At 44.7% G+C, this 25,136-nt stretch overlaps 2 protein-coding genes across 2 annotated transcripts; one reads left to right on the forward strand and one right to left on the reverse strand.

Moving 5' to 3' along the window:
- Positions 1-10,931: 10,931 nt before the first annotated feature.
- Positions 10,932-14,121, forward strand: LOC307017544 (uncharacterized protein). The gene is made up of 3 exons (XM_079647141.1): positions 10,932-11,425; positions 11,849-12,027; positions 12,415-14,121. Exons 1-3 carry the CDS (start codon positions 10,962-10,964, stop codon positions 13,101-13,103), a joined length of 1,332 nt encoding a protein of 443 aa, XP_079503267.1. The 5' UTR covers positions 10,932-10,961; the 3' UTR covers positions 13,104-14,121.
- Positions 14,122-18,946: 4,825 nt separating this feature from the next.
- LOC307019029 (uncharacterized protein) lies at positions 18,947-24,165 on the reverse strand. Its single transcript, XM_079649636.1, has 4 exons — positions 23,842-24,165; positions 22,063-22,156; positions 21,837-21,955; positions 18,947-21,502 (listed from the first exon to the last, which is right to left on the reverse strand). Exons 1-4 carry the CDS (start codon positions 24,032-24,034, stop codon positions 20,589-20,591), a joined length of 1,320 nt encoding a protein of 439 aa, XP_079505762.1. The 5' UTR covers positions 24,035-24,165; the 3' UTR covers positions 18,947-20,588.
- Between the last annotated feature and the right edge of the window lie 971 nt (positions 24,166-25,136).

A 25,136-nucleotide genomic window follows, 5' to 3' on the forward strand; every position in this document is an offset into this window, starting at 1 on the left:
TTCTTAATTAAAGTGAATTTATTTTATTTCAGTCAGTCATTTGTGTGTATGCAGGTGTGGGACATTCCAAATGTTCCAAAAGTGAGCACTCCACGAATGGACAACAGTTTGCCAGGGTAAAATAAAACATTGTCAACATATTATTTTGTGCCACAAGATGCAGAATGTTTTAACAGTACAGTAGTTTGAATATATTTGTTGTTTACCTTTATCAGACCTCTCAGGCACCCACAACCAGCGTCTGATCGGGTAAGACTAATTAACAAATGTAATTATACCCTGTAGGTTTGAATTTGTGAACATGAAATCAATAAATCCCTTTGTTTGCACTTATTTCCTGGGTAAAAATAGGATAGAGCACCAACCCCATTCCAGGAAGAGGACCAGTCTGCCCCGGGTCAGAACAACTTCTATAGGTAAACGATGTTGACAGTTGCATCGTGACACAGTTGTGTGGTGTGTTTCTTTATTTTTAAATTTGTTTGTTCGTATAGCCTCCAATCACAGTGGGTAACATTGCCAGGAAGCAGAACAATTATATTTTCATACATTTCCAAATGACACCCACAATATCTGACATCTTAGTGAAGCCGATACAAAAAAAAAACACAAATATTTTTCAAAGATCAGATATTGTTTCTTGCATCCATTTCAAATGTTTACAAGGATTGTGCAGGAGTTTGACAAAAGTGCTGTTGTCAGTTTAGAACCCAATGTATTGAAAAAAAACAGGAAGAGGATCGACATCCTTTTGTAAATATGACTCTCATGCATATATTATGTATTTGAAAATAATTATTCAACTGTCTTCTCACTGCAGCAACTACACAAATGGGTATGCACTTATCATTATTGATAGCCAGTCTGAGCCAGAACACAAAATGGAGCAAGGGTATTAATTGTTACTATTACCACTTAATTTTCTATTCTATACTGTACATCTTATTACTAGCTTCATCATTTAATATTACAATACATCACTTTGTCTTTCCCAGCACAGGATACCTGACTGCGGAGGACATTGTTGCAGAACTCTCTGCAAAAAGAACAAATACATCTTGCAGCAAGTTCAATATTAATAGAGCCAATGTGTGGGATGGAGCAATCCGCGGCTTCAAAGGTGCCTCATTCGACCCCTCTCATGAGATGTCAGTTAAGTTCACTGATGATGAGGGACAAACTTAGGATGGAGTGGACACTGGTGGTCCCAAGTGTGAGTTCCTGACCCTCCTTATGGAATGCCTGAGAATGAAGAAAACATCATGTCATAGCAACTGTTTGTGCCCCATGGCGGTGTGACTTTCCCAGCCGCTGACTGTCTCAAAATCTGATTCTAAATGTATAATGTTCTCTATAAAGATAGAACTAATACACAATTATGAATGTATAATATAAGCTGTGTTGTGTATTTAATCATGCATTGGTCTACAATTTAACGATGGCTTTTACATATTTCACATAAACAGACAATGAAAAAATGTGTCCTTCATGCTGATAACTAGTGTATGCATCTGCCAATTAGTATTCTAAACAGAGTAGTGTGTTGACTCCTTATTTCTTGCATTTGAAACAGATACAATAAAAAAAGTGAACTTACTGTTGTGTTCAACTTCTGCCAAAAACTGTACATGTTTGCCACAGGAGCCATAGAACACTTGAACTGTCCCCAGATGTTGGCCACAGAGAGGACAAAACATGGCAGCCTGAAAATACATACATTGATGTAGTAAATCCATTTAATCAAGTCAATCAAAAACACATAGTCTAAATAGTGGTTAGCTAAATAAATAGAAAGATACATCATGTTTACCGTTGAATCTGTGTTTTGTCTCTCTCTCTCCTTGAATGTCTTCTCTATATTTGTTCTTGAGCATGTCTAATGCACACTATCCTGTGATTACTTTGTCCCTCTTCACATGTTATCACTTCTCTCCCTCTCTTTCTCTCTCAATTCAATAGCTTTATTAGCATGACCATAGTTACAGGCAATTGCTAAAGCTCTGTATAGTTGCAACATCTATACACAAATACATACATATAAACAAACTGCTAAGAATGCAAATGTCCTTATTCCGCGGTTCTCACTATGGCTCGTGTTATTTGCCTGCACTTGATTTGTCATCTCTTTGAATAATGTTCTTCCCTCACTTTATCTTCTCTTCACGTGAAGCTCTCCTCAGCTGGTGTAGTAGTTAGGCACGCTAACGCTAGCTTTATAAATATGACGCTCTATGTATAAAAACAAAACTTACCTTCTTATATCTTTCTCCACTTAAATGAACTTTCTTTCCTCCCGATTTCCATCACTCTTGTTCGTTCTCTCTATGTCTGGTCAAACATCAATCTGTTCCACGTAGCGTGCCCCCTAGAGGCCTGGAGCACTTCCAGAATGTTTTTTTTTGTATGTGTTTTGGGATTTGTACGTACTTTGCATATCGTTTTGGCATTTGCAGCGTTTTTTTGTTGCGTTGGTTTTCGGGGTTTGTGTGTTTTTCATTTCATTATTTGCGGGTGTTTCCTGCTTATGTATGCGTTTTGGGCCGTTGTTCCTTGTTTGCACCTGCCGGCCACCTTACCTCTCGCAACAGAGAGTGCAATCTACTGTTTCATCATAACATCTACAGGGGCGCTGTTTCACACTTTGTAAAATACTCATTGAGAATGGGAGAGAGATGGGCCGGCAGAATAATTACCGAAACTAAACTAAGTGTTTTTATTTATTTATTTAAATTATAACTACAATCCAAAAAAACAGGGGAAGCCTGGCTTCCCTTGGCCTCCAGGAGAAAACGCCACTGAGTTCTCATTCATAACACTCCGTTCGATGTCTCACTATGTGATGCGCCTCAACGTGTATGCAAACAGAAGCATCAATCTCATTACGCTAATCCTGATTGGCTGGTGATCTTGACGTCTACGTCAGGGAATCCACCCACCCTATAAGTAGCTTGCGCTACGACGCAGCGTCATTCAAACACCTCTTCTCGCTTCAGAGCACATCTCGAATTATCAGTAGCCGGGCTAGCTTAACGGTCCACAGACTGAACCCAAAGCTAACATTCGGTCGACGGGCGCTTGCCGGTTACTTTTTTGCTTTGCAAGAAGACTGAACAATAGTAACACACCAGTTAATATTGTAATCTGCCTCGCCGTTTCTTTCTTTCGAAATTACGGTATGGTTTGATTTTTTCTTCAAGCTAGTAACATACCTGTTGCTAGCTTTTCTTCCCACCACACCGACACCACGGTAGCGAGGACGTTCTCTTTTCTCTGACACACCAGAGGAGACGGAGATAAAAACAAAAGGTATTAACACACCAGTTAATATTCTTTAAAGAATAAAATCTACACCGTCGCTTTTTCCTTTCGGATTAACGACAAGGTTGGATTTTTTTTCTCAGTAACGTACCTGTTACTAGCGTGTCCACTCCACGCCGACACCCCGGCGAACAAAGATGGACCCTTCTCTCCCTCACACCAGAGGACTCAGGGACTCGGAGGCTCGGCTATGCGGCTGCGGGTTTAAGATCTCATGCACAGACTCACACCAGGTCCTCTCGTCCTGCCTCGGGCTGGAACACGCCCAGGAGGCTATCGATAACCCCGGCTCGTGCGGGCATTGTGCCCGCTTCACCATTAAGAGCCTCCGCCGACGGCTAGCACGCCAAGCTAGCCTGTCGGGACAGGACTCCCTCATGTCCGCTGATTCGCCGGCCGGCAATCAAGACATGGTGGCGTCCGCCGCAGAGATTGAGCCCCGCGCTGTGTCAGGCTGGGGCTCAATAACAGCGGCAGCCGCTGAACCGGAGCCCCGCGCCGTGTCAGGCTGGGGTCCGGTGGCGGCAAGAGCCGCGAGAGCGGAGCCCCGCGCTGTGTCAAGCTGGGGCTCCCAACTGGACCTCACCATGGTTCCTGCCGCGGAGGATGTCCTGGAGTGGGACTATATGGAGGAAGAAGAGGATGCCTCTGAGTTCCTCCTGTCCGACTCAGATGAGCACGAGGATGACATCTTCGTTTCATCGGCTCAGGCTGCAAAGCCGGGAGCGATGTCCGCTCTCCCGGGCGAAAGCACACCAGCTTCGCCCTGCCTAAGTATGGACTTGCAGGCCGTGTGTCAACGCGCTGCGTCCAGGCTGGACATCCCATGGCCTGAACTGGCCAAGGAGACCTCCAAATCTCGCTACGAGGGGAAGCAATTGCCCCAAGCAGCGAGGACGAAAAGGCAGCTCCTTCCCGTCTTTCCGGAGATGCTGGACGAGGTGTTGGTCTCGTGGAGAGACCGCCCTTTCAGCAACAAGGCCCCAATCCAGGGTGCCTCCTCCCTGGACTGTGACAGTATAGAGAGGCTCGGCCTGCTCCGCATGCCACCCATGGAACCACTGGTGGCAGTCCACCTCCAACCAAGGCTGGCTTCGACACCGAGCAGGAACCCCACGCTACCGGCAAAGGCAGACCGTTTTCAGTCAGCGATGACCGAATGGGCCTATAAAGCTGCAGCTTTGTCCGCTAGGGCACTCAACGTCTCCTCGCTGCTGACCGCCTACCAGGCGGAGCTCTGCGAAGACTTGTCGAGCAAACCTGAGCCTGCCGTGTGGGACGAGATCGCAGCGATCACGGACATTTGCCTCCGTGTGCAGCGCTGTGCAGTCCAAGCCACGGGCAAAGCACTGGGAATTATGGTGGTTCAGGAGAGAACCTGACAAACCTTCCAGACCGGGAAAAAGAGGATGTTCTGGACATACCTATTGTTCCCGAGGGCATATTTGGCTCCGCTCTAGCTTCGTTGCAGCTGAGATGCGAATCAAAAAAGAAGGAAGACGAGGCTCTCCAGCTCTGTCTTCCCCGAAGGGTCCAGCCGCCACCTTCGACGGTCCCGCGGCAGGCCTTCACTCAAACTGCCTCACGTCCTGCCCGGTTCAAGATACCGAAGCAGCAGAGACCACAGCCCGTCCCGGGTCCCCAGCCCAGGCACGAGGCGAGGATGAGCTGGCCAAGAAGATCTCCGGTTCCGGCAGCTGCCGCTCATGCACAGCCGACCCAGGTTTTCAGCCACCAGGCGAGGAAGAAGAAGCGGGCGGCCTGACAGCCTCCTCTCCTCTCCTCGACGAGAGAGCTGGAAGTTCCCTGTTCCCCAGCTCCAGAACACGTTCCAGTGTTAGATGCTCATGTGTTTTCGGGGTGCCACCATGAACCATCTTCCCGCCGCCTCGAGTGATGCCAGAACGTCATCCTCAAGTTCGCGCCATAAGGGAAATGGACTTCACATCAAAGACAGCAAATTCCGCTGCCTGTTTAAGTCACACAAACACATGTCATCATTATTGTTTCCTAATAAATCATTTTCCACTGTCGTTTCCAGGCTTGAAGCCAAGGGCGCAGTCAATAAAAATGAAAAGAAAAACAATAAACAGTCTGTCGTCTACCCCTCTTTTGAGAGCGGCTACAGCCTCTCTCAAAAGGCGGACATTAGACGGGATTGTGAAGGCACCACCGCCGCGCGCATGCGCAGTGTCGGCCGGGCTTGTCAACCTGGGTTACCACCGTGTTCAGACACTAGAGGGCCCCATAACACAACAAATAAAGACACAGAGGGCAGACGACAGAGATGTGACATCTCCGCTCGCTTTAAGAAGCGAAAAGTGGAAAATGCTCACAGATTCTGCTTGGGTTTTCAAGACAGTAACACGGGGGAACAGGCTCCAATTTGCTGTCACCCCCCCTCGCTTCTCGGGCATTCTGTATTCACAAGCCTGGGGAGAGTCGGCCCATATTCTGGAGCAAGAGATTTTCTCGCTACTAGAAAAGAAGGCTTTATCTATAATACCCGCCGAACAGAGTCAGAGCGGCTTTTATTCCAAGTATTTCTTCGTTCCCAAACGGGGAGGGAACGGAATTCGGCCTATACTAGATTTGAGAGCTCTGAACAAATATCTCAAAAGATACAAATTCAGAATGCTCACTCACACATCTCTGTTGCGTCTCGTGCGCCAAAACGACTGGTTCACATCAGTCGACCTGAAAGATGCGTATTTCCACATCCCAGTATATTACCCACACAGGAAATATCTGAGGTTCGCCTTTCATGGTGTCTGTTACGAGTTCAGAGTCCTTCCCTTCGGTCTGTCTCTCAGCCCGCGAGTGTTTGTACGGTTTACGGAAGCCGCGATAGCCCCGTTAAGACAACAGGGTATTCGCTTGGCAACTTATCTGGACGACTGGCTGCTTCTCGCACAGTCGGAGCAAGAGGCTATTACGCAGACGAATGTCCTCATAAAACACCTGCTCGATCTGGGTTTCGTAATAAACACAGAAAAGAGCATGTTGTCCCCAGCCCAGACTGTACTCTTCCTGGGCCTACACCTGAATTCGGTGCCCTTTACAGCCCGCCTGTCAGCAGAAAGAGTGAAAGCCTTCAGAGCTTGCCTCGCTCATTTCCGGCTACGCAAATATGTTCTCTTCAGATCATGTCTGCGGTTACTGGGGCTCATAGCGTCAGCCATCCTGGTGGTACGAATGGGACGCTTACACATGAGGGAGTTTCAGCGCTGGGTAGCTGCCCTCAGACTGGACCCCGCGCGTCATGGCGCGCGGAGAGTGATGGTCACTGCGCCACTGGCAACACCCGACTTTTCTAGTACGGGGCGTGCCTATGGGTGCTGTCCTATCGCGGAAGGTGGTCACCAGAGACGCATGTCTGACGGGCTGGGGGGGTATATACGAAGGTTAACCTGTGAGGGGTCTCGGGAGCAGAGACCTCCAACGATCACACATAAATTATCTGGAGCTTTTAGCGGTGTTCCTCACCCTAAAACGCTTTCTGCCTTTTCTCAGAGGACATCATGTCCTCGTGAGGACAGACAACACGACCACAATATCGTATATAAACCGCCAAGGGGGTTTGCGTTCTCTCCAGTTACACATGCTGGCAAGCAGACTGATCTTATGGAGCTGCGGACGTCTCCTCTCTCTGAGAGCGACGCACGTACCAGGAGTGATGAACCTCGGGGCAGATCTGCTGTCCAGAGGTGCACCACTATATGAAGACTGGACTCTACATCCAATGGTTGTGAGTCAGCTGTGGGTGCGTTACGGCCGAGCCGCGGTAGATCTGTTCGCATCGAAAGAAAATGCTCAATGTCAGCTGTTCTTTTCAATGCGCGATTTAAACGCACCGTTAGGCGTGGACGCGCTCGTGCACGTTTGGCTTCCGGTCCTTCTGTACGCGTTCCCACCCCTGGCTCTGATACCCCCAACTCTGGCCAGAGTGAGAGAACAACGCCACACACTGATCCTGATAGCTCCGCACTGGCCTGCAATGTACTGGCTGGCGGAGATATATCAGCTGCTGCGCGGGCAGCTGTGGCAGCTCTCACTACGCAGGGACATACTGTCTCAGGCGGGGGGGACGATCTTTCACCCACACTCAGACTGCTTGGCACTATTGGCCCGTGAGTGGTACAATCTGAATACAGTGGGGCTCCCTCAGAAGGTGATAAACACTATTCAGAGTGCATGAGCTTCCTCCACCAGGTCTCTCTATGACTGTAAGTGGAGGGTGTTTGAGGAGTGGTGCCTTCAAAAAGGACACATCTCTTTTCAATGTCCTGTCGGGGTGATTTGATCATTTCTACAGGACCTAATTGATAAACACAGAGTTTTCTCTACGATCAAAGTGTACCTGGCTGCTATTGCTGCATGCCATGTGGGCTTTGAGAGAAAGACGGCTAGCCAACATCCTTTGGTCTGCCGTTTTATGAAAGGGACTTGCAGGCTCCTCCCTGTTTCCAGGTCACTGGTGCCCTTATGGGACTTGGCAGTGGATTTAGATGGGCTCACTCGAACCCCATTTGAACCCCTGGAAGAAGCTGACATGAAACACCTGTCACTGAAGACAGTGCTGTTACTGGCTCTGGCATCTGCCAAGCGAGTCAGTGACATTCATGCGCTCTCTGTACATCCTTCATGCACTCAGTTTGCCCCGGGGCAAACAAGAGTGTTGCTGAAGCCCAACCCTGCCTTTATACCTAAGGTGGTTGGCTCATGTACCCCCATTAACATTGTGGCATTTCCTCCGCCGCTGTGTTCCTCTGAGGAACAGCGGCCAAATTTGCTGTGTCCAGTTCGTGCTTTACGCACCTATATGGACAGGTCAAAAGAGTTTCGTTGCAATGACCAACTCTTTATATCCTGGGCTAACCCTCAGAAGGGCAAGCCCGTTACCAGGCAACGGCTCTCCCACTGGATTGTGGAAGCGATTGCTCTGGCTTATACGAGTCAGGGTTTGCAGGCACCAACGGGCCTGCATGCTCCTTCTACTCGTGGACTGGCTACATCCTGAGCTTTGTTCAAGGGTGTTTCCATCCAAGACATTTGTGCAGCAGCGAGCTGGTCCTCACCGCTCACTTTTGTCCGCTTTTACAGGCTAGATGTCTCTGCTCCAAGTGTGGCCCGCGCAGTGCTGGGCCCCGTGTTGAGACAGGGTTCTACCTGTTAAGTTCTGGTTGTTTTGGTGATTTTCGAGATAAGCATGTGTAGCAATACGGGAGTTTCAATATCCCATAGTGAGACATCGAACGGAGTGTTATGAATGAGAACTATAGGTTACTTACGTAACCCCAGTTCTCAGAGTAACATGAAGTGAGATGTCTCACCAGACGGCCCTTCTTGCTAAGGCGAAGCGAGAAGAGGTGCTTATTTTGAATGACGCTGCGTCGTAGCGCAAGCTACTTATAGGGTGGGTGGATTCCCTGACGTAGACGTCAAGATCAACAGGCAATCAGGATTGGCGTAATGAGATTGATGCTTCTGTTTGCATACGCGTTGAGGCGCATCCCATAGTGAGACATCTCACTTCATGTTACTCTGAGAACTGGGGTTACATAAGTAACCTATAGTTCAAGGGATAATTCTCACCCACTTCTTGCTCTTGCCCTGCACGTGTGCGCCAGTTGAGCTGGTTCTTCCACCAGCTCAACTCTGTCCCTCATCATGAACGCAGGAGGCTGGCTGTATATCTGAATTTGGGCCCTCATCATCCTCTTCATCATATTGCACTTGTTCTAAGCTGCTGCTGATAGAGCTTGTAGCAGCGCTGCTGCCAAAAAGGTCTTTCAATTTGCGACATTTATATACTTCACCTGCGAGTGACTTCACCTTTTTTTCTCTTGCCTTCTCGGCCCCACCTTTTTCTTTTAGTTTTATTTTATTTTTATCCATGTTTTTTCATTCTCCCTGGTTGCGTTCGAATAGTCCATTTAGCTTAGGAACTTTCCTAACCGAGTGAAATGACCCGGAAGTCCCTCAGTGGCAGCCATGATAAGTGCTGTTCGAATTCTCTAGAATGATAGGAAAGGAGGTTTCAAACTTCCTTTATGACCTCATTTAGCTTAGGAACCACTGGACCTCCCTAACCGAAAGGAAAGGAGAAAATGCTGCCCCACAATGCCTTGCAGCCGCAGCATTTGACATCACACAACAGTCGGCCGTTCACGGACACAAACGATTATGAAGGAGAAATTATATCATGAAAGTTACGGTGCTTATTAAGCATTTTAAAACGTATGTGGTAAGTTGCCAAAGTGCTTTGTTTTGAACGTTCATCAGTATTATAATCAAAAAGAGAAATATGAACGTTAGTTTTTACTGAAATGATCAAATAAAGTCAACATTTCACTGAGCTGTGGGGTTTGTTCAACTTTTAAAAGATGTTTGAATGGTGATATACACAGTGATAGGTGTTAAAGACTAACATTTATAATAAATACATTTGTATTGATTTTAAGATATGTTCATAGTTCATACAATCATACGTATTGGGATTATTTGTATTAATGTGGACCGGAGGGAAAGGGTGACAAGCATAAGTTTCACTTTCATTTTTTATTTCAATTCCAATTTTGGTCATGAAGAATATGTTTCTCTGTTGTTCATAAAGCATAAAGCAACAGCATCAGAGGACGGTGCAGAGTCTCTAGATGAGTTTACAGTTGTCCCTCGTTCTTATTAAACATCCAGTCCTCTCTATAGAAAACTGTAGTTTCCATAGTTTCCCCACAGCAGCAGACGCACACAATGACGTCCGCTGGCGCATCATAAACACGTCGGATAGTGAAAGTGCATTCGGATTCTCTGAAGTACTGCAGTCTCTTCTCCTAAGTCCTTTTGAATTCTCCTATCCACTATCCCTTAACCCCGTGACGTTTCACTCAGAGGTCAAGGAATAGGAGATAGGGTTAGAATTTAGGAGCTGATTTTTAAACTATCCAAACGCAACCCCTGTCTGCCCCTTCTCTTCGGCCCAATCCCAAACCACTCCCTCGACCCTACCCCTCCGTGACGGAGTGAACTCCGTCTGTAGCCACACTCGCAGCTCAACGAGGCTCCCTCCTGTCAGATGGAGGGAGTAAATACAGCAGCAAGCTTTGGGACGGCCTCCCCTCCCTCCGGCAGAAACAGGAAATGCCGTAACTGTATGTAACAACGGTTTCAAATCAGCATCTCTTAGACAAAAAGTTTAAATTAATAACTCAAATAAAACTCCAAACATCTTTCATTGTGTTTCAAAGCTCTTTTAGTTTTAAACCTGATGTTTATAAGCTTCTTAGTTTTTGCAACGGTCTGTAAATATACACAACTTTATAATAAAATGCACACATTTCCCTTTTTCTAGACTAAACACAGGTATGATCCTAAGTTAAAAACATATGAGGTTATCATGAGGTTGTTAACATCGCAGTTTATCAGTGGATGTTTGCTGGAACTACTTGTTAACAGCTTGTTTCCTGACAGACACACACAGCGTGACTCCGGTCAGGTAGAGACCGGTCTCAAGTCAGCACCGCTGCAGACCATGGATGTATAATAAGAACTGGATACAGCGTGGGAGGCGGGGCCTCATTCATTCTTATGAGAGTTGCTCTAAGACCCTTTTTGTGTTTGTACACAATGATGACGTAGAACGTATGCGCGCGCATGGTGGCAACAGAAGGATGGCAGAGATAAACAGCTTGTCAAGCTACGCAAGGGGATTATCAACTAAAGATCGTGAATGTTACCTTAACAAGTTGACTTTGACAAATGGTGTCCGACTTCCAGATCCGTGTTCTATTGATGAGTGGGTTGAAGACGTTAGCAAGTGGCCGAATATACATTGGCCAGATATATATACCTATTTAATTGAGAAACCGAGCGTGTACACCAGAGAGAAATTACGAGCCTATAAATCAGTGGATGCTTACGAATACGTTGTCTGTGGTCATGTACAGAACGTCAAATACCATGACATAGACTCAGAGTTTTGTATTTTGAGATCAGAAATTCTCCCTAGTCAAAGACAAGGACACAAGACAACGATGTATGAGGTTTGGGTCATAATCAACCAACGAGAAAACTACGTCCTCACAGCGAATTGCACCTGTATGGCGGGGTAAGTAGCCTATTATTTGGTGTTGTGGGCTTGTAGGTAACAGTTCAGGGGTGTGTTACTGTCCTTTCAGCTGGCTATTACTCTCCTTTCCATATCAAAAATCGTATGCCTTGCCCTGTAACTTTCTCATCATAACCAGGGTTTGAAACTAACATGTTCATGAACAACAACACAGTGACAACAGGGTTCAAAATGTCAGCAGCCAATATCATTCAGTTACATTCAAAACCTGATTAAGCTTAGGATACTCACATGTCTAGTAAGTTAGATGTTTACCTACTTCATAGCCAGAGCCGAGATTTGTCTGAGAGCAAATGTTACTTTCAAGCCCAGTATGTTTATTATGATTTTGTGAATTTTCAGGCTTGGGTCATGCTGCAGCCATGCAGCTGCAATATTATTCAAAGTTGAGCTCTATGCTAGGATGGGAAGGACAGAGAAAGCAGCGGTTACTTCTGGATTGTGCATGTGGAAAGACATCAGCAGGAAAGAAGTCAGACCAGCTCCATTGAGGGAAATCAGCTTCCACAAACCAAAGAGGCTTGGCAGGCAACTTCCAGCAGCTTCAACATCTGCTAGGAAGAATAGTATCACACCCAGAGGCATGTAATAGTTGACAGAGCCTAGATAAGTTTCCTTTTGCCAGAGTGCATTTAATTCATTCTCAGGATTTCTCCTCAGTGTCTTGACACCATAATGTAGCCTGAGAAAGGTGTTACTTGGTAATGCAGAGATGAAAAGGCCTACAGACCAACGTGGCATCATGACTTTTTGTAAACATACACGCTCAGTTTGAATAGTTTCAGTATCATTTGTTATGTTAGTTTGAATATGTCTGTCCTTTTGTCTTCAGATTACTGATTCTAGAAATTCGATTGTTTGTTATCTACAGCTTAACTGGTCTGGTTTTAGAATAATTCAGTCATTATTCTTAAAATGTGAACATTATGCAGCACACTAATTGTGTCTTTTTGTTGCTCTATTATCAGTGTTGACAGATGATGACATCCGGGAACTGCTGGATGTGTACCCAGGTGCTGAAGTGCTGACGAGCCTGGAAAACAGTGACACGGACACTGCATCGTCTGACACTGATTCAGAAGAGCATCCAGACTTACCTGAGCCCTTGACCGCTTTATTTGATGCAACACTCCGGGAACTCTCACCACAGGAAATGAAGGTGAAATGTGAGGATACATTTCACAAACTAAAAACTACACTACAACCTCAACAATGTGAGAAACTGGAATTTGTGACACGGAAACAGTCAAGGTCAAATGAGTGGCAGACCTATAGGGCTGGTCGGATCACAAGCACCAAATTTCACCATGCAGCCACAACTGACAAGATCAGCAAAACATACCTAAATGATATAATGCAGTACAACAAAACAGAGTTAAATGTCCCATCTGTGCTCTGGGGTCAAAACATGGAGGAAACGGCAAGACAAGCCTACACTGCATTTATGTCCCAAAGCCATCCAGATTTCAGCATCAGCTCATGTGGCTTAGTAGTGCAACCTTCTGAGCCACACCTTGGATCATCGCCAGATGGGATAGCAAGATGTACCTGCTGTGGCAAAGGGGTGGTAGAGATCAAATGTCCCTACAAATACAGGAATAGCCTTCAAGGATGTACAGAAGACAAGCAGTTTATCTGGACAAGTCATTCTCTTTGAAACATTCACACACATACTACTATCAAACTCAACTTCACATGTTTGTGTGTGGTGTTAGCTACTGTGACTTTGTGTTGTGGACTAAGGAGAAGTTCATTGTGCAACGTATCCTAAGAAATTAAGAGTTTCTGCAGGAGGCTTTGCCAAAAGCACATGAGTTCTTTAGCTCGAGTGTGTTGCCTGAATTACTGACAAGAAGACATGATCCTGTCTTGGTGTCACAGAGAGCCTGTGAATACTGTGAAAGACCAGATTTTGGTAAAATGATAATCTGTGTCAAATGCAACAACCACATTCACTACAGTTGTGCACACATAAAAAGGAAGCCAGCAACATGGTTATGTAGGAAATGTCTGAGAGTTGAGGCTTGAATGCCTTCATGTAGGAGTGGGTAATATAATGTATTGTATTGTGATAGGAGACCAGATATGGTGTTAGATGTCGGTTATGGATTGTCTTTCCCTGGTTGTTAAAGTTGCATTACAGTTGAAACAATGAATTCATCATCAGCCTTTTCTTTACATTTGATGTTGTTATTGACAGCTGTGTCTAGATGCACTTCAGTGCAACAAGATATTTTAAGTTTTATTCTGTAATGCTATATATGTATCCATAGAGATAATTTGCGACCTAAAATTATTATTTACTGTTTACAACATACAGAACCAGTTTGATTCTAATATATTGTACATACTCCTACTTTCTATGTTGTTAATGTTTAGTGGCACTTTAATGGCACCTGAATGGAATGAAACTGTTAGTTACAGCATTACAAATAAATGTGATACTGCACTCTGAATTGTTGAGATAATCTGGGGGGGAAAGGACCATTAGACACACCAGTGGCAGCCAATGTGGGGAGGTTTATTAAAATGCATTAAGTTTTAAGTACAGTAGGCCTATATACATGTTTTACAAATGTAAAATCACTTTATAAGTCATACATGGTTATGTGTAACTCATTTGGGAACAACACTCTTACAGAGGTTTGTGAGGGCACCACATACAATAACAACATCATCTAGTACAGTGGTTCCCAACCTGGGGGTCGCGACCCCCTTGGGGGGTCGCCAAAGATCGCAGGGGGGGCGCCAGACCTCAGATGATTTGAGGCCTAATATCATATTTAGAATTAAAAAAAAGAAAAAAAAAGTACATATAATTTTTTTTTTACATATCATTTTTTTTACATATTGTAACGCAATACATGATTGGCGCTAAAAGCCTTGTCTACATTACAATAAAATATAGAAATTAATTGATTAACTAAAATAAAAATTCTAAAAATTCATCTGATACTCCTCCGATTGGCGCCAACATTGACGTTACTGTGTCAGCTTTCATAATAATAACAGTTTGCTGCGCTTGCTAGCTAGCGACCGACTTCATAAGGTGAATATTTTTGTCTAAAAATGTCTGAAAAACGTAAAGGAGATGACAGCTCATCTGCAATCAAAAAGAAAATGAGGACCTACCTAGAGAGCTATCTTAACTTCGGTTTAATGGAGGGAACGGACAAAACCCGCCCAGAGTGTGTGATATGCAGAGAAAAGCTAGCCAACGAAAGCATGAAACCCAGCAAAATGAAGAGACAACAACAGACCATGCACCCAGAAACAGTCGGGCGTGATCGGGACTTTTTCATAAAGAAACAACACCTTGCAAAGGCAAAGAAGCCAATGGATATTAGAACAGCGTTTGTTAGGGCTGGCAGTGAGGCCTCTTTTGAATGTGCACTTTTAATAGCAAAGGCAAAGAAACCGCACAGCATTGGCGAGCAGCTCATTAAGCCAGCTTGCATTAAGATGGCTGAGAAACTGTGCGGCCCGCAGGTCGCGGAGAAGCTAAAAACTGTACCACTGTCAAACAATACGGTGAAAGACAGAATTGAGAAGATGGCAAGTAACTGCGAGCTGCAGCTGCTCGAAAAGCTTGGAGAGGGGCCATTTGCCATACAACTTGATGAAACCACAACTGTAGCAGACGAGGCTGTGCTGATCGTTTATGTGCAATATATCGATGGGGAAGATTTGAAGCAGGACATTCTTATGTCAGTCAACCTTACCAATACCACCCGGGGTGAGGACATTTTTACTGCAGTGGATTCTTACCTCTCATCCCACAAGCTTTCCTATGAGAATTTAGTTGCATGTTGCACAGACGGAGCTGCCTCAATGATGGGGAAAAACAAGGGATTTAACAGTCGCTTGAAAGAAAAGGCCCCACACTGCACAATATTTCACTGTGTGATACATCGCCAGGCCCTGGCCAGCAAGAAACTGTCAGAAGACCTCAGCGAAACACTCTCAACTGTTATTAAAATAGTCAATTTCATCAAAGGTCGCCCCACCAACAAGCGTCTATTCGCAGACTTGTGCAAGGACGAAGCGCACCAAACCCTCCTCCTGCACACCGAGGTGCACTGGCTCTCACACGGCCGAGTGCTGGCACGCTTTGTAGAACTGAAGGAAAAAATTGAAGAGTTTCTACAAACTCGTAACCGCGCACTGTCAGAGCAAGTGACTGAGCCATTCTGGATTAAAACAGCATACCTGGCCGACATCTTCAGTCTCTACAATGAAACAAACAAGCGTCTGCAAGGCGTGGAGTCCAACATTCTCCAATGATGCATTTGTGCGCAAACTGGAGTACAGGGTCGGGAAAATGGAGAGGGGGGAGCTGCAACAGTTTCCACTACTGCTGAAACATTCCCAAAACAATCCTGAAACGGTGCCTGTGTCTGTACGTTGCGAGTTCATCCGCCATATGAACGCACTGCAAACGGAAATGCAATCACGGTTCGCTGACATAGACGAGTATGTCTCCAAGGAATTGTGGGTTTTAGATCCCTTTATTGCCAAAGTTGAGGATGTGGAATCAGTCCCGGCTCCAGCTCAGTACAGAGGGGGGGGCAGCTGAAAACCGAGGGGGGGCGGTGAGTCACAGCATCATGTGACATGTCACCGCCGGTGACATGTCACATGATGCTGCATAGAATGAGAAAACATAACGGAGCAACATCAAAACAGACTCCACAGATCAGAGGCGCTGATCTAACATATCCAACAACGGATGATCAATAACCACATTGCTAACAAACAGTAGCAACAATACAAATGATAAAATAACCAGCTCTTACCTTCAGTAGAGTTGCAGTCTCCTCTTTCCTGACGAGTGGAACCTCCTCAGCAGCATCTCCTTCCACTCATCTTTGAATTTCCTACTGAGGTCATTCTCAAAGGCCAGCTGGATGAGATGGGCTTTGCGTCGATGCAACATGCTGCGTCTGTGCTCACTAAATACATTCTTCAACGTGGAGAACGAGTTTTCACATGTAGCAGTTGATGCCCCGAATGTTAGTGCGTGTTTGAATGCTGTCATTACCGCTGGCATGGCACTTAATACCCTGGACTCCTTTGCAACAAGGTGACTCAAAGTCACTCTCTCTACTCCCTGGCCTTTGCACCGGCTTTTCAAAAACTCTCGCGCAACTGTGAACTGTGCCTCAACCATGTCTGTGTTTGTTAAATCCAGTAGTGGTTTCACTTTCTCAGCCTCCAGGAAAATCACACTGGCGGGGTCCAAAGCGTCCAAAGCTGACATATATTTCCCGTTACGCTCGCTGAAACGTGCAGCCATTTCACTCAGAATAGAGTCGATGATGCCAAAAAACAGCCGCTTGCACTCTTGTTGAATGTCCACTTCGCGCTGCCCAAGGCTTTCACTCACCACGTAGTCTTGTAGCGTCCTGGTGGCCTGCCGCTGCCGTTTTGGAGGAGCAGGCGCGCCGGCGCCCTCACCTGCATCCCCGCTGTCAGCCCACAGTTTCTGAAATTCCGCATCTGATCGTAGATCCTCTATGCAAGAAGAGGCACTTTGAATGAGCCGGACTGCAGTGATTAGATCTGTTTCTTCGGCTTGCAGCATCCGATTGGCTGGGTCCATCAGCCCCAATACTTTGTGCATCACACCGGTGAGAAATGTGAAGCTCCGTTCTGTAATGGCCTTGTGAAGTCCAACAGATTCAATTTTCACATCAGCACTTGCTCCCATGGTTCCGATCTCTTTCAGGAAGTCCACCAGTGCAGTGTGTGACTTCAGCACCACAGACACCGTGTCAAGGTGTCCGGTCCATCGCTGCTCTAACAGCCTTTTAAGCTTCTCTCCTTTGTACTGTGCGGCTACAGTGGGCTTTTTCATAAATTTATAAAGGGAATTGCACACTTCAAAAAAATCCCCAACTGCACTCTCTGAGGAAATAGCATGCACGATCACCAAATGCAATTGGTGGTTGAAACAATGGATGTAAGGCACTTCTCTGTTTAACTTATTTTGAATAAGCTTCTGCATGCCTCCCTCTCGTCCCGACATGACGCTGGCTCCGTCATAACACTGACTAAGAATTTTGTTTGCGTCAAGGCCAGCATTTGACAGTTCATCAAGCACAACATTAGTGAGTGACTGGGCATCACATTTGTCCGTTGTCTGCATTGATAACAGCCTCTCTTGCATTTTGTAGTCCTTGTCCATATAACGCACAACTATAGATACATTTTCACTGCCTGTCGGGTCTTTAGTTCCATCCACCTTGAGTGTAAACCATGACTCCCCGACATCTTTAACAATTTGCTCTGTTACGATCGTGCTCATCAGTTCAATGATGTGATTTTGAATATCATGTGATGTGTAAGTTGCGTTTTTTGGAATTGTACTGAAAGCCTTTGCAAGCTCTTGGTTTTGCCTCAGCGTGTAATCAAACAGTGAGAGAAACAGTCCGCTTCCCAGTTCATCTCTGCTATTGACTGAATCCACTTCACCCCTCAGTGGCAGTTCGTTTGAGACAAGAAATTCAATTATGTCAACAATTGCAGACACATACAGGCGGTTTCGCGCAAGCTGATGAGAGTTAACCATGGTTGAAATTTCACTGCCTGTGTTGCATCGCATTTCCTTCTCTTTCCAGCTAACATTGCATGCTTGATGCTCTTTGCTGTTACTGTGCCTGCTAAATCCCTTTGCCTTATCATTAGCATGCTTCCAATTAGTATACCCAGTTCTTGTGAAAACGGAGTCACTCCCTCCAAATTTCCTGCAGGGAAAACAAAAGGCTGCATCTTCTTGCTGCGAATATTCAAGCCAGTCTCTCTCGTTGTACCAATTAGCCGAAAATGACCGTTTACAGTCATTATTATGCTGTTGCTTCTTTGGAAACTGCCTGAGATGAACCTGAGCTGGCTTGTCAACTCCGAGGTCCTCTGGTAAACCATGCTGTGAGTGCGACGGCGGGCTCTCCGGTCCCAGTGAACCCGGCTCACTCTCCTCACTGCGAGGCTGAACCCGCGGCTCCTCCCTCGGCAGGTGTTCCTCGTCCTCTCCGGTGCTCCTGCTGCCAGGCGGCGGGGATGCCGCCGACGGTGTGGTTGTTTCTGGCTTTTTCAGCCATTTGCGAATATCCATTCTGTCCATAGACTGTATAAAATATTCTGAATGTCCGCTTGAATTAAAATAGCTGCTAGGTTGCTTCGTTTGTTTTTGTTTTATGGCGGGATGACGCACTGACCGTCAGTGACCGTCAATTTACGTCTCCTGACGTAAACTGCGTAAATTGCAAAGCTGTTTTTTTATTTACCCATGCTGTTCATTTTGGTTTGTCAGTGGAGTTTTCTGTTGTTTTTAACACATCATAAACTGTTGTAATAAAACTAAAAACAATAAAAAATAAATAAAAAAAATACTATTTTGATTGAGGGGGCGGACAGTCCGCGTGAGGGTGCGACGCCCCCTCACGCCCCCTCTTGACGCCGGGACTGAACCTGGATTGCGAAGATGAGCTCACCGACATCCAAGCTGACTCGCTGTCAAAGAAATACTTCCAGGAAAAAGGATTTAAAAAGTTTGGGATTCTCAAAGGACCAAGCCTTGCTCCAAAGATCCCACTGCATGCCACGACCAGGATTATACTCCCATTCAGTACGACATATCTATCAGAAACAGCCTTCAGCGCACTTGTTGCCATCAAAACAAAAGCACGTAACACACTGGACGTTCACAACGACTTTAGACTGGCTGTCACTCACATTACACCGGACATTCCATCCCTGGCTGCGGGCGTGCAAGCCCAAGGTTCACATTAATGAACCAACTTGAACCTCGTCTTCTCTCTGCTACCTGTTCCATGGCAGACAAGCATTTGATTTACCTGCTTAATATGCCAGTTTTTCATTTTTGTTTTATACAGGCCTATGCAACTATATTACCATTTATTTATGAGACATAGTATATTCTTTTGAAGTGTCCTGTTCTTCGACATTTGAAATAAATATGATGCATACATTTGCAAGTTAGTAGCTAATAAAAGCATACAAAGACAGAAATGTATCATTTTTTCTTTAATATAAATGTTTCTTCTGCGCGTAAAGTGTCGGTTTCAGTTGGATTATTTGTCACAGTTGCTCCGATCAGATCGGTCTCCTCCATTTTGTAGATTATTTACGATTTTTTAATCCACATAAACACATCGCCAAAATCCGGTTTACTTTGAGCATGTGTTTTAAACAGTTGAATCCCTTTGTGAATTGTTTCCACTTGCGCCGTCCTTTAATTTCTTGATACAGCGGGCATCCAAATTCATTAATCCTGAGTCCAATAACCAACAAAGTCACTCCAATAGTGCTCCTTAATTACGCTTTCATCCTCCTTTAATGAAATACTTCACATTCATCCAGTTTGTGACAGTAGTTGTAGCATTTTTGAGACTTTTAAACTTTAATTACCGCTGTTGCCGTGTGTGTGTGTGTGTGTGTGTGTGTGTCCGTGTGTGTGTGTGGGGGGGGTAACCGCTGTTACCAGGCACGGCTGTAACTACCCGATTGCCCCCCTGCCCGATCTGTACTTCGCATGTGCGAGATGGTCCGCCATACTGGACAACTACATATACGGCAACTGTAATAGGACACTTCACACAGTGGCGTTTGGCAAAGCAGAAAAAGAACACAAAAAAAACGGGAGAGATGAATTATTGTTATGACAACGTGACTTCACCATTATTTAACAACTCTTTTTATTGGGTTCTTTTATTTGGGGTTAAGTACATTGTCAGAATAAGTGAGACATAGATTTAACTTCTGTTAGACAGCTATATGCCATACATTTTTGCATACATTCACAGTAAATATTTATTCAGTATGATAACTGCCAAACAGAAGTTAAATCCATTTTCTTTTTGTGCTTTGCCAAACGCCACTGTGTCAAGTGTCCTAGTTGGGTTGCCGTACGGAGTTGTCCAGTATGGCAGACCATCTCGCACATGCACAGTACAGATCGGGCAGGGGGACAGATCGGCAACAGCGATAATTAAAGTTTCAAAGTTTTGGGGGGGTCGCAAATTCCAACAGGAGTCATTTGGGGGGGCCCTGGGTGAAAAAGGTTGGGAACCCCTGATCTAGTATGTCAACCTGCGACAAAGGAATAAATGTTTGTAAAATCTTAAAAGTTTTTCCACCGACCAATAACTCGCTCTACATGGATCCTCACACGAGAAAGTTGTCTAGATGTGTCCACTTCCTGTGCAGAAAGCTGCTTCTTTCCTTTTGTGAAATGAGGGATACGAAGGGTTGCACCATAGGCCGCAAGCTCATCTCTGATTAGAAATCCTCTGTCTGCTAAAACCTCATCCCTAGGCTCCAAAAGTTTGAGCAAACCTGACTCCTTAGTGATCTGCTTGTCTGAAACCCGTCCACCCCACCCAGGAGACAGAAAGGAAATTGCACCAGCTGGAGTGATGCCGATCAAATATTTAATGGTGTTGTTGTGTTTATAGTTTGACCATGTCTGGGCCCTGGAAGTCAGATTACTGGGTCTAGCTATAAACATTTCTGTGCAATCTATTATGCACCGGCATCTTCTAAAGTTGCGCTTGAATATTTTTGGCATATTTTTAAGTACTGCACCCTTACTTGGCCATTTAATGAGTGGCTTGAGGACCAAGGCCATAGCAGGGACCCAGCTCCGCAAAATATTTGATAAGGTGGTTTTTGATACCTGAAATCTATAAGCCAAGTCAGTATTACATAGGCCCAACCTTAATTTCATCAATATAATCAATAGGTGGTCCTCTACTGTAAGTTTGTTGTGAATTCTTTCTACGCTGCCCATCATTTTTGTAATCAGCCACTCAAAGACCATAGAGGTCAGTCCTGTGAGAAAAATCAATTGTCCAATATTGCACTTAACAGTGGTGTAGGAGAATGTAGATTTTTGCAGCTCTTCTTTCAGCTTTACATTTTCTGCTCGTAGTGTGTCAAACTCCTGTCGCAGGTTGACATATTCTTCCTGAAGTTGACTGTATCTCAGGTTCAGATCATCGTACTCTCTCTTTGGAACTGGGATATCCTCTTCAGCTTTAATATAGAAAAGTGAAAAATTAGCATGTGCTGCAACCAATGCAAACAAGTTCACAATTCAGGGGTTCTCACACATTTTTACCAATTAATTTTCAAAACTTTTCCATGACAGAAGAGAAGATACATTATCGATCCCAGGGGGAGATTTTTCCTCTGCATTTGACCCATCCAGGGGCCAGTGGACACGTCACACACAGAAATACATAGCAATTGGAGCAGTGGGCCTGGCAGGAGCACACACACACTAGGAGCACATTGACTCTTTCAGTGAGGGTGGGAACCCTGACAATCAATCAGTTAATTGTAAGATGATATATTCATATATTCATACCAGGACAATGATCCATGCTGCATTCTTGTTCTGGATCCATGCTGCATTCTTGTTCTGGAGTTTCAGAAGTAACACATTGATTTGCTGCAGTGTCAGCTCTCCTCCTTTTCCTATGGTACCTACAGTAACAGCAGAAATTCATAGTTAGACTAATCCATATCTCAGAACAGCATCTGTAGGCACCAAAGCTTATGCTCGACTGAGAGGATGTCAACTCTAATCTTACCTGTCCATCTTTGCATTTGGGTTCTGGCTTTGTTTTGTGTACATGAACACAGATGGCACACAATCAGGACTACTAGAGTCCAATGATGCCTTGCCTGCAAAAATAAAACAAACACGTTTGTTTAGCCTAGCAAGCTACTAGGCAAATCTAACGCCAGCTTATCAAACTTTAGATGCATTTGATTATTATTCTACATCAGGCCTATTCAACTGGCGGCCCGCGGGCCAGATGCGGCCCAGAACCAACTCCCGAGTGGCCCAGCCTCCCGTAGCCAAATTCCTACACTAGTACAGACCATGAACGCAACACTCCGCGTTGCATAGAAACCACCAAACCACAACGCAGCACGTTTTTTGAAAGTGCATCTGGTGGTGCTAGTAACGGTGGTCCTATGATAGCAACTCTAAAACATGTCTCTCTCAACTCTGAAGCGTAAACAGAGACAAAACGGTCATTGATATTGTGGAGCAGATCCAAGTCAAGCTGGACCTTTTCGCGACCGACTTGAGCACGGGTTGGATGCTGCATTTTCCGACGCGCCCCAAACACATCACATCTCCGGCACAAATCACGGATGTGATGACAGATTTCATTGCGAGGTTGAAAGAGAACTTTGCCGGTCGATTGGATGGACTTGCTCTGCCCACAGAGGTGATGGGCTTTGCCAGAGACCCCTTCACTGTTGCAATAGAGGGGGACGTATCAACCAGAGCAAAGGAAGTGGTCCCCTGCATCGACAAGGGGAAATATACACTTGAACTTATGGACATGCAGCGCACTAACGGGGCAGCAAAGTTTTGGAGTGATGTCAAAAAACAGCAGTTCCCTAACGTTCAGAAAGTAGCGATCTGTGTGCTCAGTATGTTTGGATCAACATACAAATGTGAATCAAGCTTTTCACACGAACTCAATCAAAAGTAGAACTCGCTGCTCCCTGACTGACAGCACTCTTCACCAATGTCTTAGGATTGCATTGACATCCTATGAGCCAAAATTCACTGCTTTTGTTCAAAACAAAAAATGTCCCTTCTCCCTTTGAGAAAGTCAGCGATGACAAATCACAAATGAGGTGATAGTAAGCACCTAGTTTACTATCGTAGACGTGTAGTGTGGTATTTATTCATATAGTTACCCGTATCCCTTGTTATGGGTTTTTGCATTGAAGGGTAACTTGACAGTTCTTTCTGTAGTAATTTAAAAGCACTTTGTAATGTGTCTGGGTCAAATGTGACCAAAACGTATGATTATTTTTGTTATTACTTGAAAACTGAAAAAATAGTATTGCTACAGTACTACCTCTTTGTGTTGCATTGGAGCTCTTTAGCTGGTTTTTTTGTATGTCAGGAAATGTATTAAGACTGCTATTATTGTATTCAGTAAATGCACTTTGTGATGTGCCTGGTTAAAAAAAAATAACCTGAATATTTGACTTCTAAAGCAAAAAAATGTAATGCTACAACTGTGCACTTTTTTTTTCAGATTCTGTTAAATTAATGCTAATTTGTTGTGTTTTTATGCACTTTTTGACATACCTTTGTTAGATGAACAATGAATAAAAATTGCATGTTTTTCACCGCAGTAATATGTGTTTGTTTAAAATGTGTCACTACCCGCTTTTTACAGGCCGCTGAATGTTTGGCCCAGCTGAATTTTGTAGTTATAAAATCTGGCCCAACTGAATGTGTAGTTGAATAGCCCTGTTCTACATCATACAGACAATCACTAATGTAAACAAGGCTCTCCCGTAAAATCAAAGAGTAGGCTAGATAACCTCATTACCTGATATAAAGTGGGCGCTGCAGACGCGAGCATTTTTGATTATGTCCTCATTCCAGTCCACACGTTTAATCGCCTGCAGCCACAGACGCCGCCGGTTGCTCTGAAATGGTCGTGGTCCTCTCGGAATCCTATAAAACTTTAGTCCGCCGGTGGAATAGCGATTCGTACAACCGTATACGCAACAACCAGACATGTTGATGCTGGGTACAGTTTGTAAATGCTTGCTAACCAGTTGCTACCTCGTCTTTGTCATTCAGAACTGCTTGAAAACAACACCACTTCCGTTGCCCACATGCGCGCGCAACTTTTTGATGACGTCGGCTGTAAAAGGGTCTCATAGACGGCGCATTATGACAAAATGGCCCAACTTTTGAGAGAGCGTAACGTCACAGATTACCCGGCATGCCTGAGAAGTACCCGTATGTGCGGTCATAGAGCATGCGCAACTTTAACCATGCCGCCCAAAAGGCTCGTTCACATCAAGCACGTTTTGCGTACACGTAACAGCACCGCACGTTCATGACAGCATGGTACTGGATTTATATTAACGAGGCGGCAGTTAGCAGCTAGCGGCTAGCTAGTAAATTATGCTAAGTTACACATCAATCGTTACGTACTTTTATATTACGCTGACATCAGGATCTAGTGATATCCAAGCAACATATAGCAGCATATAGCAGCATATTCAATGTGTTAAATGTATTCAAAGTATTCAATGTATTCAATGTATTCAAAGTATTCAATGTGTTAAATGTATTCAATGTGTTAAATATATTAAATGTATTCAAAGTATTCAATGTATTCAATGTGTTAAATGTATTCAATGTGTTAAATGTATTCATTGTATTCAATGTATTAAAATAACTACCCAAACATTTTATATGTAAGTTATTTATATGTATGTAAGTTTTGTCTCGTGTGTATGTACTATTTGTGATCGTTGTTGTGTCCTCATTCGTGGCCTGCACCTTGACGTGGTGAGTGGGCTTTAAACTAAGACAGGCCATTTATTTTTGAAATATCATGCTAACAAACCTGCAATTACAGAATTGAATGATAGTGGTTATATATGTTCATGTCTTGCTGACATTATTACAATTTTTAAAATGGTTCACCTCTCTCCTGCAGTCAGCTGTGATTCCAGGTGTTCATGTTGCCGCCCGCCTCCTCCCCATCCACCTCCTTTCATCATATCCAGTACCAGGAGAGCTAATCCAAAGACCTCATCACACCTCCTCTTCATCCCATCTCCTCATCAAATCCAGATCTTCAGCTTTATCACCAGTGTCTAGACC

The sequence above is a fragment of the Notothenia rossii genome (assembly GCF_949606895.1).
Source record: "Notothenia rossii genome assembly, chromosome: 9".
In the NCBI taxonomy this organism is placed as follows: Eukaryota; Metazoa; Chordata; class Actinopteri; order Perciformes; family Nototheniidae; genus Notothenia; species Notothenia rossii.